Raw genomic sequence first — 14319 nt, 5'->3', positions numbered from 1 at the left:
TGTCTCCCTTTCATGCAGGCAGTGGCTGGGTGGTTACCGAGGCATTTTTCACACTCGTGGCTGTACTTACAGACAGGCCGCACACAAACCCCTTTATTGTATTCCCAGCACAGTCGCCTCTGTCTCGCAGCAGTGTTCCAGGATTTTGATGAGTCCTGGGGCTTCTTGTCTATGTAGGGGCCCACGTGCTCTGACCAATAGTTTTGGTCCCTCAGATCCCAACGTGTGGAAGATAACAGCGAAGCATTTCTGCGGAAATCTTCATCATAATTTAGAGCAGCAGTATCCCCCGCTAGTTCTCGTGCCCTCCTAACATGGGCCATGTAGGCGACTAAATGCATCGCCTGTTTTGGGTAAGCCGCGCTGACCACACCCATGAACACCTGGAACCCATCCAGCCAATTTTCAAAAGTGCGTTCGACTCTGGGAGTTCTGTACCTGCGTTTTCCATGGCTGCGCCTCTTTTCTCCTTTACCTGTCAGCTTAGCTGGAGGCAACAATCTGAACATATCAATAAAGTCCCCATTAAGGATCTTGTCCCTCTTTCTCTGAGATAAATGGTTACCTACAATGAAATCTGTAGACAGGTGAGTGGAAGTTTTAACATCCGGCACTAGCGCGCCGCCCTTCCATTCGAGGGTCCCGTTAAAGGACTTACGGTAGGAATTGGCCCTCCTTTCATGGGCCCATGAAGGAAGACCCACGCAGTCTTCCCCATGGCCCCAGTACTCCTCCCTAGGAGCATCACTATCGGAGTCGGACCTGAATCATCCTCTGATTCCGACCGCCTACTCTTCTTACTCTTCTTCGATGTGTGTTTCCTTTTTTCCTTCCTCTTCCCAGAGAGGACCTCCAGCGTGGCTTGTTCCGGTACGCTGCTCGCCTGTACCGCCTGCAGTCCCTGCGTTTCCTCGTCCGAAGTGGAGTCTGATGCGCCCTCGGCTGGTGCTGCCTGCAGAGGCGGGATCTGAAAGAGACTAGAGACACCTGGGTCCTTTTGTGGGTTAGCAGCCTTGGAACCTTGCGTACTAGCCTTGCCCTTCCTGCCACCCCTCTGGCCTCCTTTTGACTTGCCTGAGGTGGCCAACTGAGCCCGGGTATTCTTCTTTTGCCAGGCTGTTGCCTCTTTGGCTGCACTCAGCACTGCCACAGTGGACGCGGAGGTACCTGGGAGTACCACCTCATTAAGTTGAGTGTCCGGGATGAACTCCTGGGAGAACGCCATTGGTGCAGAGGGCACTGGCGCCGCTACCACTGGTGCAACTGCCGTTGGTGCTGCTGCCACTGTTGGGACCGTCATTGGTGCTGCTGCCCCTGGTGTGGGTGTCACCTGGCCTGCAGACCTACTTTGCCTATAAAATTCCTGAAAAGCCGTGAAAAACTGCGCCAATGCCTGTGGGTTACTTGGTATTACAAAGGGCTGGAACTCCTCCTGGTTCCCTTGTGCACCCCCGGCTGCTGCGGAATTTACCTGGTTTTCTTGAGCCGACATACCTGCGATAAAGACTCTTGATTAACCTAACTCAATAAAGTCAGCGGCAACTAGCTCAGCTTATATGCACTATGACAGTAGTTCAGTATTGTCTGCACTGGTATAAACTCCGAGTGGTTCTATATTCGGTGAATTCAATCCAGGGAAATTTTAATCACTAGCAGTAACGGCAAGCAATCTAGCTTCCTAAATATTATTTATTTATTTTAATTTGTTTGATTTATTTATTTTTGCTCTATGCTAAACCCTTAAAACTGATTGCTTGCAGAATCTATAATAAACAGAAGTGAACTTTGATAAAGCAAGCAGCTAGCTATGCAGCAATCGAAAGGTTGCACTATGGATTGTACCCAACAATTCAGCAGTGAAGAAGGATAACTTGAGTTATGCAGCAAACCTATATAACCCACTTAAAAGCAAAGCCAAGCTCCCAGGAGCCCTTAAACACTTTAATAAAATAACCAAATAAATTAAATTGCCTGATTAAATATAGCCTTGAAACTAAACAGATGCTAAGCCTTTATAGTTTATCGACCAAATGAATTAAATTGCCAGATTAAATATATAACCTTGTAAACTAACAGATATACTTTATATATAACTAAAGGCTTACTTAAATTAATTAAAATTCGAAGCAATGAATTGCTTTGGCAAGGCAACGCTCCTTGAGGCACTTCAGCACTTTTAACTAAAACAGTCAAATGAATTATATTGCAGTAAATATACAGCCTTGGAAACAATTAGAGATCAGCCACTTATAAACTCTCAGTGATCATATAACTATTAAAGATAAATTGTACTGCTATATATCCTTGAAGCAAACCACCCCTAGCTGTATCCGATAAGGCTTACAAGGGGAGGCTTGGCGGAAAAATTTCCCACGTGAACCGCCTATAGCAAGATGGCGGCCGACACAGAAGACCGCGTGGGCGGACAAAATGGCGGCCGGGTGGGCCAGACACCCCGCAGCAAAGCAGCTCGGTTCTAACAAAAGGAGGCGACAGCCACCAGCGGTGCTCTTCCCGCAGCGCGCCAATACCAGGAAGCGATAACTATGCACCTACTGCGTCCACTATGCTTTAAAGAGTGTTAAGGCAAAGGAGATCCCACACGCTGTCGCCTATAGTAAGATGGTGGCCGCCTCAAGCCACGTGGGCGATTACGCTGGCGTCGCTTAGCAACGGTACGGCTTCTTATCCTGGCAGCGGCTAACGCGTGGTCCAGAAACAATAACAGCGGAAGGGAAGCAAGGCATGAAACGCTAATGAACCACCCTCAGCCCCAAATGCAAGCGCTGCCGACACAGACGCGAAATAAGACGTGTTCCCCGAGCGCTACGCTCTTTCCTCGGCCAAATAAATCCCCAAACACTAGCTGTGCTTGCCCTTCAATAGGCACTCACCACTGCAGTAAGGCGCCCTTACCCCCAACAAATTACCACCAAGCGAAATAAATTGAAGACCCCGACAGCAAACCACACAACAACTGCGGAGGAGGGCACACGCCTCACCCCAACCAAACACAAGGGCTGCCCGATTGCACACAAATTGAAGGCAACAGACGCGCGCCTCGTTCCCCCACCTGTCGCTCACGTGCCCCAGTGCCCCGCAATTCAGCCAATTTAAGCAACTCGGAGGTACAAAACCTGTTCATTGGAGCGTGCTCCGATCCTCAGCTGGTATGGCCGATTCCAGATGAAGTGGCTTGGCGAGCGAGCAGCGTATAACGATAATCCACAGACGAGCGGCAGCACTGAGGGGGCGAATACGGCTCCGATCGGAAGCAGTGACTGCAGAGGCGACCGGGACCAGCACTCCGCCTCCGATAGGGCTTCCTGGAGTTTTGCGGCAACCCGAGGAGACAGCGACGAATCCAATCCCGATTAATCCTTTGCTCACACCAAGCCAAGTAAACGGCAGCCGCGGACCCTGACCTGGACTTGATGATTGAATAAAGACTTGAAAGCTGATGCAGCGAAGGCTAAACGACGGGGTCTCTAGGAAGACCAGGACCCTGCAAGACAGAAACCTGAAGAAAAGATGAGCCAAGGAGCACGAGCCGAAGAAACAATACGTGGGGGCTAGCCGGCGAAAAGAGGGCGAGCCCCCTCTGTGCCGGCCCTAAATAGGGCAGGCCACGCCCCCCCAGCCAGCCGATTGGCTGGCTGGGGGGCAGACGCGGTTGGGATTCCCCTGTTCTCGCGGGGGCTGAAATCAGCCCCCGCTCACAGGGTGGGCGTGAAGCCCGCAACCCCACCTCCTGGGCAGGCCGGAAGTGGCTCTGCTGGTCAGGTGCAAGCATTACAGTTGAGCTCACTAATGTCTGTTCTAACATTTCAAAAGCATGCTGACACTCCTCAGTCCAGGTCACCTTAACAGGCAGAAATTTTTTACACAAATTCATCAAAGGGGTGGCAAGGGTTGCTGCGGCATTCCTACAGAGCCCCCGGTCGTCTCACGGACTATTGACCCGTACGCCACTAATCCGCTGCCACCAACCAGGTCCTCCCCAGTAAATCACTTCTTCTCAGTCAGGTCCTTAAGTTAACAAAGAAGAGTGTAGTTTATTGCAGACACAAATAAACTTTAACTGCATTCAGAACGTTGTTACTCTTTACCTTCTTAAGTCTTTTTTTTATCCTGTCTCTAACTCTTCTACCTCCCCTTTGCCAAACCATGAAATTTTCAGCCAAGCGGATAAAGAGAGATCACGCCCAATGCCTGTCTCCACCGCTTGCCTGCTGGTCCAATACACAATGCTATGGCCCAGAATCCAAACTTGGAACACAGGTGGCACTAAAAGAAAGGAAATGACAAAGAGGTAAGTAACACAAATTGCACAAGAATTATCTCACATAGCCCCTGAAGGCATCAGACCTCCAGCGCCCCAGATTCTTAATCCTTCTGGTAGACAGGCCCCAATGAGCAACGGTCATAGAGGCACCAATCCAAAATGAATGAGCTGCATAAAGGCCAGGTGATAATTTGAATGCCAGAATGGCCTTGGCGCATAACTCTGGTGAGTTGGTTTCTGGTCAATGGGGCCTTGTCCTCATGAACTAAAAATGGGCCTGGGCCACTAGGTCTAATTAAACCTGCGGATGAAAACCAACAGTTCTGCATCCTCAACTGAGAAGTTTGAAGAATTGTATCTAACTGAATTCTAAGATAGATCAACTTGCTTGTAGGATCTTCCGTCTTCCCGGCTGCCAAGGGAAGACCTAGCTCCCCAGCCAACGAGGCTAAGGATTCCAACAAAAATGTGCAGTATCAAGTACCAGCTGGGCCAGCCAAAAAAAAATCATATAAAAAACGAGTGACACCAGACAAACCAGACGGAAAATGCAAAGCTCAATCAATAAAAGTACTCAAAGCTTTGAAGGCTGCGCAGGCTACAGAGCAACCCATTGGCATTGACATATCAACATAATCCAATAAAACTCTATGGAATTGTGCTGGTCCCGGGGGGTTACTGTGCAGCGTGGTCCGAGTCCAGTCTGTTACGGAAAAATCCAGGTGCAAGGCTGCTCTGCCACCTAGTTCATCGGACTAAGGACACGGGTCCCTGTGGAACAAAAGGAGCGCAGCTGGAGACTGGAGCAAGGTGGAGGACCCGCACAAATTTGCTAGCGCTCATGGATTCCCACATTGTTTTTTACTCTTCGGTGGCCGATTGATACATTTGTTCGAAGTCAATGTCTGCAGGGAGTTGTATACCTTGGAACTCAGTCTCGCCATTTTGGAGGTGTAGTGCAGCCATTTGGGCTGCCCTGTCAGCTCGCCTGTTACCCTTGGAGACTTGAGTCCCTCCCCCTTGTATGTGCTTTACAGTGGACGACTGCTATTGCACTAGGCATGTGGATGGCTGTTAGTAACCTTTCCACTAGGGCGGCGTGGGAGATCTGAGAGCCGGCTGTGGTCAGAAAACCTCTCTGAAGCCAGATTTGGCCGGTCGTATGTACCAGCCCGAAGCAATATTTGCTACCGGCATAGATGGTTGTCCTCTTCCCCTCACTAATTTCGCAAGCACATATAAGGGCAATTAATTCCACAGCTTGGGCGCTGTATTGCGGGTTAGTCAGAAACTACGGCATATCCGGTCTTCCTCTCTCCCCGTTTATGACTTTGGAGCTGCTGTCTGTATAGAGTATTAGATCGGGGTTTTCTAGAGGGAGGTGGTCTAAATCTTCTCGGGGTTTCTCAGCTTGGCGGACTATCTTTGTACAATCATGGTGTGGGGTGCCATCATCTGGGAAGGGTAATAGGGTTTGCTGGGTTTAGTAAGTTGACCCATTTAATGGTTACATTGGATGGAGTTAACAGAAGGGCTTCATAGCGGTTCCGATGTGGATTTGAGAAGTGGTGGCAGCCTCTCAAAGTTGGAAGGGTTGAGACCGTGTGGGGGACATGGATTGTGATCTCGTGTCCCAACACTGTCTCTTGAGCCTTTTCAAGGAGGAGTGTGGCGGCAGCAATGGCCCTCGGGCAACTCACTGCTCCCTTGGCAGTATTATCTAGTTGTAAACTGTAATATGCCACTGGCCTTTCTTGATTTCGGAAGGGCTGGGTAAGAACTCCTGAGGCTACCCCCATTTGTTCATGAATGAATAGGTTGAAAGGGATGTGATAGTCCGGGAGGCCCAAGGCGGGGGCAGATCTTAATTCCCTCTTAAGGTGTTCAGAGGAGTTATAGGCTTCTTCTCCCCAAACCAATTCATCAAGATGATCTTGGCGGGTCATGGCAGACAAGGGTTTAGTTATTTCGCTGTAGCCGGCAATCCAAGCTCGACAAAAGCCCACCATACCAAGGAAGCCTCACAGTTGTCTCTTTCTTTTTTGGGGGGGGGGGGAATTTTGGTGACTGCCTCTATTCTGTCAGTCACTAGGCTTCGGGTACCTATCCCCAGGATAGGCCCGAGGTATTATCTTCCTGCTTGCAGTATTGCAGGTTCTTAGTGGACACCTTGTGTCCCTTGTGTGCTAGCTCGAGGAGGAGGTGTTTTGTGTCTAATTTACATGCCTCCTCGCTGGTAGAACAATTAAAATGTCATCTACATACAGCAAATAGGTGGAGCCAGCAGGCAGATGTATGTCCTGTAGGTCCTGGTGTAATATTGCGGAAAAAATCGTGGGTGATTCCGCATAACCCTGGGGTAGTCTGGTCCAAGTTAATTGACTAGGTCCCCAGGTGAAGGCAAAAAGGAACTGGCTCTCTGGGTCTAAGGGAATACTGAAAAATACAGAGCATAGGTCTGCAGTGCTATACCATGTGGTCCCAGCCGGGATTGCATTCAGGAGGGAGTTTGGGTTGCCCACCACTGGGTGGCGAGGTATTACAAATTGGTTGACACGTCTTAAGTCCTGAACAAAACTGTAACGAACTGGGGCCCCTTCTCCCGAAGGTTTTTTTATAGGGTGTACGGGGGTGTTGCAAGGTGACACGCAGGGGACCAGGATCCCTTTTTCAATAATAATAATAATAATAATAATTTATTATTTTTTCCCCAGCCACCCTGGGGGGCTTCCATAGAAATCAAAAAACACTAAAATATCATACATTAAAAACTTCCCTGAACAGGGCTGCCTTAAGATGTCTTCTGAATGTCAGGTAGTTGTTTATCATTTTGACATCTGATGGGAGGGCGTTCCACAGGGCGGGCGCCACTACCGAGAAGGCCCTGTCACGGCTAAAATGGCCGCTGTTTTCTTTAATGCGAATAAAGCTGGGTCAGCATGACTCAGCGGCCTGCAGCAGGTTGTATATATAAAGTGAGAAATGTCAGTTTGTGCTGAGGCTGGTGTTTGGGTTGGTTGGTTGATTGGTGCTGGTGTGTATAGTTGTTCAGTCGTGTTTTGCACAAAGACTTTTAAGAATAAAACTCTGCAAGGATATTCTCGTGGACTCGATTTTTGTGCCGACAAGGGTCCGAGGACCAGGCTGAGGAGACAAAGGGAGGTCAGAACCTTTTCCTTCTTCTTCTTCTTCTTCTTCTTCTTCTTTTTTTTTTTTTTTTGCTTTTTACAAACACTGACAGGCCCTCTGCCTGGTTCCCTGTAGCTTTGCTTCTCGCAATGAGGGAACCGCCAGAAGGCCCTCGGCGCTGGACCTCAGCGTCCGGGCAGAACAATGGGGGTGGAGACGCTCCTTCAGGTATACTGGGCCGAGGCCGTTTAGGGCTTTAAAGGTCAACACCAGCACTTTGAATTGTGCTCGGAAACGTATTGGGAGCCAATGTAGGTCTTTCAATCCATAGATCTTCCCTGGTACGAAATTATGTCATTGCCTGCCTACCAGAGGGACTGGACACATTCCAATTTGCTTATAAAACAAAAAGATCGACAGAGGACGCTGTGGCGATTGCCCTCCATGCCGTCCTTGCACATTTGGAGCAGCGGGGGGGGGTTATGCCAGACTGCTTTTTTTAGATTTCAGCTCGGCATTTAATACCATTCTACCACAACGTCTGATGTCTAAACTGGAAGATCTGGGGCTTCCATTATCACTTTGTGGGTGGATATTGGACTTTTTGTCAGACCGCCCCCAGAGGGTTCGGTTGGGCCCTTATACCTCTAATATGCTTAAGACTAACACAGGAACACCACAGGGATGCGTACTCAGTCCGCTCCTTTATATTCTCCACACGTACGATTGTGTCGCTGCTCACCCTAGTAATAGGGTTGTCAAATTTGCAGATGACACAACCGTGATTGGGCTCATCCCTGAAAGGGAGGGTGAAACGGATTATAGAGATGAGGTGGAGCGGTTGACAGAGTGGTGCAGAGCTAACAACTTGCTCATAAATACAAGGAAGACAAAGGAGCTTGTGGTGGACTTCAGGAGACAGAAGAGCAATGTCCAGCCACTTTTGATTGATGGGGTCTGTGTGGAGAGGGTAACAACGTTCAGATTTTTGGGCATTGAATTACAAGAGGATCTGTCCTGGAGTGTCAACACAAGGGGGCTTGTGAAGAAGGCGCAGCAGAGATTGTACTTTTTGAGAATTCTAAGGAAAAACCATCTTCCGCAGAAACTGCTGCTTGCCTTCTATCACTGTGCCATTGAGAGCGTGCTCACTTATGGCTTATGTGTGTGGTACGGAAGCTGTACTACCCAGGACAGGATGGGGTTGTGCAGAGTTGTTAAGGCAGCAGAGAGCATTGTTGGCTGCCCACTCTCCACCTTAGAGCAGATTTATGCCACAAGGTGCCATAGGAAGGCACTGGACATAGTAAAAGATCCATCGCATCCTGGTCACTGTCTCTTCGAGCTTCTGCCGTCGGGACGGAGATACAGGACGATGAAGACAAGAACGAGCCGTTTTAAGAACAGCTTCTTCTCCAGAGCGATCTCGGCCCTGAATGGGAAGCCTGGACTTTGAAAGTCATCTAATCTTCCTTGCTGTACTATACTGTATTGTTTTAATTAGTGTTTTTATGGAGCAGTCAAGTAATTTCGTTGTCCCCGAGAGGGGGCAATGACAATAAAGATATTATTATTATTATTATTATTATTATTATTATTATTATTATCAAGACCGGTGTTATGTGGTCTTGGCGGCCGCCCCCAGTCACCAGTCTAGCTGCCGCATTCTGGATTAGTTGTAGTTTCCGAGTCACCTTCGAAGGTAGCCCCACATAGAGCGCATTGCAGTAGTCCAAGCGGGAGATAACTAGAGCATGCACCACTCTGGCGAGACAGTCCGCAGGCAGGTAGGGTCTCAGCCTGCGTACCAGGCTCACCAGCTGGGTGGCCTCCCTGTCGCCTTAGTTGTTCGGGGTTCCCGACAAACCCCAATTAAACCTGTCAGTGGCTTGCTTGGAGGCGGAGCCAGCCTAGCGGACCTAAATGGGCAGGCTTCCCATTGGTCCGCTTTGACGTATAAATAGGGGGTGAAGCCAGCAGCAAGCATGCAGTCGGCTCCGGGCCTTCAGGGAGAAGGGAAGATCTATGGATTCCTGCTTCGACTACATTGGGGCCCCATCACTTCCTCTTCCACGGCTCCTTCTCCCAATTGCGCTCCTTGCAAGGAGCTGCGACACCTTCCTTACCCCCGTTCTTCAACACAGCCTCCCTTTCTCCATTTCCCATGCTCCAGGTGGTGATTGTTGTGCCGCTGGGTGTGTTCTTGCGCCGGATCACACGACCTTCCTTTCCCCCTTCGCCACCTCGGCCAGGGAGCTGGTGAGGGGGGCTCGCGCGGCCTCCTTCACCTACGTACTCAGCTTAGGGGAGGGAAGGCTTTGGCAGCCTGGATGGCTGCCATTTTCCATGCTCCTGGCAGCCTTTTCCGCCTTTGCCACCTTCTCAGCCTGGGGGGAGGCCTTGGTTGGCAGGCCATTGTAATATCACCTGATTCTGTATGCAGAGTTGCTGACTTGTAGTACCAAAAAGCATAGAACGTAGAATTACAGAGTTGGAATATTGAAGAGGGAAGGCATCAACTGAGACTTCGTTCAGGTCCAAAATGATTTGCAGGAAGTAAAAACAGTTGTTCCTGATGTTTCACAGATATAATAGTATCTTATTACTTGAAGGTTTGACATGGCATGTTCAGAACTGCATCTTCCTGTGGATTCTGGTCAGGGGTTCTGGGGCATGTGCAGTGTGAGTCTAGACAGCATAATCATGACCCCACCTTCATTATACACATATCATCTACACAGCATTTTTTAATGATAATAATAATAATTGGACATTCATCTATAGTTAGTTCACCATAACCTTTCTCCCAGGGGTCAGCAAGCTTTTTCAGCAGGGGGCCGGTCCACTGTCCCTCAGACCGGACTATATTTTTTTTTGGGGGGGGGGGAGAACAAATTCCTGTGCCCCACAAATAACCCAGAGATGCATTTTAAATAAAAACACACATTCTACTCATGTAAAAACACCAGGCAGGCCCCACAAATAACCCAGAGATGTATTCTTCTTCTTTGAGAAAAATTAAGTGGCTCACGTAAATGTAAACTAAGCTTTAATAATGAAGAAAACTGTAACAAAATAACATGTTGAGAGAAGCTAAATACAACATGAGGCAAACCTGAGGCAAGAAGAGGCAGTTGTTAACTGACATTCTTAACTGAACATATGAATGAAAATGCAAGTACAAAAGGAGAATCTAACAAGTCAATGAGAGTACATTTGCCCTGGCTGAATCCTGCAAAGCCAAACCATAGTCTTTGTGCCTTGTCACACTGTCAGGTACTAGTGGCAGGAATCCTTTTCTGTCACAGGGGAGCTTAGGGCAAGGAAATATTCTCAAGGAGGAAAAGGCAGCATTGCTACTCAGTGGGGGTTCTCAGCCAGATCTGTTTGGCGCTTCAAATCATTCCTCAGTAAGGCTGCAGCCGCATCCAGAGTGCAGTTTGCTGAACTGAGAGGAGGATTGTGGAGAGCTTGGAGACTAGGCTACGCATCAGTGAAACTGCTCTTTTGAACGTAGGAAACTGATGAAGTCATTTGACCACATGAGATTTAGAACTTGAGTGCAGGAGACAAATTGTAGCGGGTGGAGGGGAACTTGCAAGACACTGGTAAAATCTCTGTGCACATTCTAGCAAACTGGCCTCTGAGCCAAATGATCCAGAAGCAGCTGTCAACGGTGCGCTTGTGCAAACTCTTTCCGCAGCCAAAGAGAGTCCTGGTAGAAACGTGGATCTCCCAAGTGCAGAGACGTCCTCTTATAGAAGTAGTAGTATAGCACAGCCACCGTTCTCTGGAAAACAAAGAGAGTCTGCAGCCCATCTATCCACACAAAATATTTGGAATTTTTCCAGCGGAGGTTCATGACCCAGATGTGGAAGGATATGCTCAAGGCAAGGTAAGCTGCTGACAGGACAATGGTCCCTTTAAATTTCTGGAACAGAAGATTAACCAGGCCAGCCTGGAAGACGAAGGTGTTGAAGAACATGAGGAAGATGATGATGACGTTGAAGAGGATGGCAATATCCTGAATGATGAAAAGCACAAGCTGGATGACGGGCGCCATGCGCAGCAGCTCCGAGAAGGAGTTGACAAAGAGGTCATAGAACAGCAGTAGGAACTGCAAGGAAAGGACCAGGCTATAGTTGCTGGTTTGGAGCATCTTCTCAGTGCCTGCATCCCAGATGAGAGGGACACCTCATGCTCACACAACACAGGGATACAAAAATTTTCCTCCAGTGCAATCACTCATAGCTCCCTTTGGGCAGAGACCTCAAACCTTATCTCATTGGTGATCAAGGTTTCAATCGGGTCTGCCACGCCAAGACACGTGCCCTGGTTCCGTGGGCTCCCAAGCCCCCTTGACCTCACGCTCCCTGTGTTAAGCAACGGGGCATGGCAGGTCGCTGAGAGAAAGGCCTGCTCTTTGCTCCCGACCCTCACCTGGCACTGGCGCCGCCCGTCCCCATGGAGACGGCACAGCCGTCTTAACCGAACATAACGGAACACCCACTGAAGGGAGGGGCTGATTCCAGAGCAAAACACACAAGCCCCGCCCACCAGATACCCAGCACTCTGCTATTCAAATTAGGCTCCAGTGTTTTTTTTAACGTTTTTCACAGGACTCCCATCATCAATCACACAAAAAACAGTTAGGTAAACTGTCATATAACTTAAGAAATCCTTTAAATTTTGTGTATCTGCATGAACCTGCTGCCTTTTAAATTGAATGGTTTTAAGCTCTTGTCTGTTGAGGAAATGCTTCGCTGTAAAGATGTAGATGACATGTTGAGGTTCAGGCATCAGCTTCATGAAGAAATCCGTCTGCGGAAACTGAAAGGGGTATCTGATTGGTGAAAAGTGTATGGAAGTGTTAACATTTCCCCCCCATTTCTTTAATTTGAAGAGGATTGGTTGCTTTCAAGCTTGCGAAAACACAGAAGCAAGCAGTACACATACTTTTCCTCCCGTCTGTCATTCATTGAAGTAGAAATAATGAAACTGCATTAACAGTTTTATTGTAGCATAACATTAATAATGCAAAAAATGCAGATAAACTATTCTTTTGATAAAAAAATTAATGAAATATTTCACATCTGTAAAAACACAAATAGCTGTCTATTATTATTATTATTATTATTATTAATGTTTTTGTTTTTTTAATTCAAGTGGGGAACAGAACTTACTTATTAAAAGTTTTATTTTTTTTAAAAAAAATATACTTTATTTGACAAACAACAATTACTAACATGACAATCCACCATACACAGCAATCCACCATATCTAACAATACACAACAATACAATACATACAGCACCAATCCAAGATTGTATCAATGTCTATTTTATATAATGAAAGAAGAAAGAAAAGAAGAGATGAGAAAAGAGAAGAAGATTGAGGAAAGATAAAAAAATTGACTTCCGATTAAACTTGTTACTTATTTTGTTGTTTTACATACAGCATCATATTATTTTGTTTTCCTAGTCTATCCATGCTTAATCTATCATTTATCTGAAAATATTGCAGCCAATCCGTCAAGTGTATCCTGATTTCTTCAGATTTTTTCAAGTTCAGTTAAATGTTGTGCAGAGGTCCAGCGAGTAGAAGTATTTGCCAAAAAATGATATTCCAGCTGCATGTCTTGTTGAGATTTTTGCAGCACGACCTAGGTGCCTCAGGTAAGCTGGATACTTTACAAACTTTATTGATTTATTTTTTTTAATGAAAATAAAGCATTTGCAAACTGCAGTTATGATCTTTAAAGGCATTGGTATTTTTTGTTTTAAATGTTGGTGCTTTGATTTTTAAAAATTGGGAAGTTGCGCCAGAAAAATGAAATGAGCTACATTCCCCTTTCTGCCACAGTTCTTTTGTTAGAAAGCAAGTTGCACTTCCTGAAATAGACAGGGCATTCCTGGTCTCGTTGCCAGTAAAAGGGAATTGCTTCAGTGATGCTTCTAATACGTCTCATTGAAGCCATTTTCTTTTGCTGGCAACAAGTCCAGGAATGCCCTGTGACTGTTTAAGGAAGTGCAGCTTGCTTTCTAACAAGATTTACATCCGATAGAAAGAACTTGTAGTACCTAAGTATACAGACTGCGCGTTTGTTGAATGCAATTTGTGGACACCCCTGCTGCATTGTGTTAATTATGAACCCATTAAAAATTGGTTGTTAGAAAAGGCAGAGAAGAAAATGAACAGTTCAGGGCAATTTTTTCGAGCCAAGTATAGAGTGGAGAACTTCAGCTTCCCAGCTTCTGCATAATTTGCTAGTGTTGACTTGTAGTGTTGCAGAGGGACAGCAGGAGGCAACCCAGAGTACTGTATATAAATGCTTGCATACACCCAACATCCTCTCCAAACTCGGTAGTGTGCCAGAAGCAAAGCTCGTTTTCTCGGCTGCAAGGCAGACTTGTCAAACGGCTACACAGGTTAGTAACTGATAGCAGGGAGCGGGATGGGAAATTGGAACCAGGGTATTGCAGTATGCAGACCATTTTAAATCTTCTAATTTCTTAACAATCACTCAGTGTAGTCCAAAGTTCAGGTTTTGTAATGCGAAAAGCAGGCTTGGTTTGAAGGCTTTTTGGGAATGATGAATTGCTGACATTCTCAAAGTTACCCGTTTCTGTTTGGTGTTTTGAAATTGTTAGTACGTTGTTCTGGGTCTTCTCTCTAAGCAGAAAGACAGAATCTTTTTGGTCCATTCATCCAATTTTATTTTTATTTTTGTAGGGGGAGGAGGAGTGTTAATGACATCTGTCAGTCAAGCACAGTCCTTAACTATTGACAACTATTGGGTTAATTGATCCATCGCTATAATGCTTTCCTGGCTTCTTTTGTAGCTTATCTTTTCCTTGTCTTTGATTCAGTGATCCATTCAGGCGGAACATAACAAAGCTAGTGTC

The 14319-nt window shown here is 46.9% G+C and overlaps 2 protein-coding genes across 2 annotated transcripts in view; one reads left to right on the top strand and one right to left on the bottom strand.

Annotated features, from left to right (window-relative positions):
* Window positions 1-10928: 10928 nt before the first annotated feature.
* On the bottom strand, window positions 10929-11828 carry LOC128405467 (transmembrane protein 138-like). Its single transcript, XM_053372173.1, has one exon. The coding sequence runs from the start codon at window positions 11571-11573 to the stop codon at window positions 11085-11087; it is 489 nt and encodes a 162-aa protein (XP_053228148.1). The 5' UTR covers window positions 11574-11828; the 3' UTR covers window positions 10929-11084.
* Window positions 11829-13717: 1889 nt separating this feature from the next.
* Window positions 13718-14319, top strand: part of PTGR1 (prostaglandin reductase 1) — a 29354-nt gene continuing 28752 nt past the window's right edge. Inside the window, exon 1 of the mRNA XM_053372167.1 lies at window positions 13718-13842. The gene's annotated coding sequence lies outside the window, so the exon portion shown is untranslated. The remainder of the gene's footprint in view (window positions 13843-14319) is intronic.

This window comes from Podarcis raffonei, chromosome 17 (assembly GCF_027172205.1).
Source record: "Podarcis raffonei isolate rPodRaf1 chromosome 17, rPodRaf1.pri, whole genome shotgun sequence".
Lineage (NCBI taxonomy): Eukaryota > Metazoa > Chordata > Lepidosauria > Squamata > Lacertidae > Podarcis > Podarcis raffonei.
The sequence above is the reverse complement of the archived record's forward strand: the minus strand, read 5'-3'. Positions and strand labels throughout refer to the sequence as shown.

Coding starts and splice junctions, on each gene's coding strand:
- LOC128405467 (XM_053372173.1), bottom strand. CDS start 11,573: ATGCTCCAAACCAGCAACTATAGCCTGGTCCTTTCCTTGCAGTTCCTA.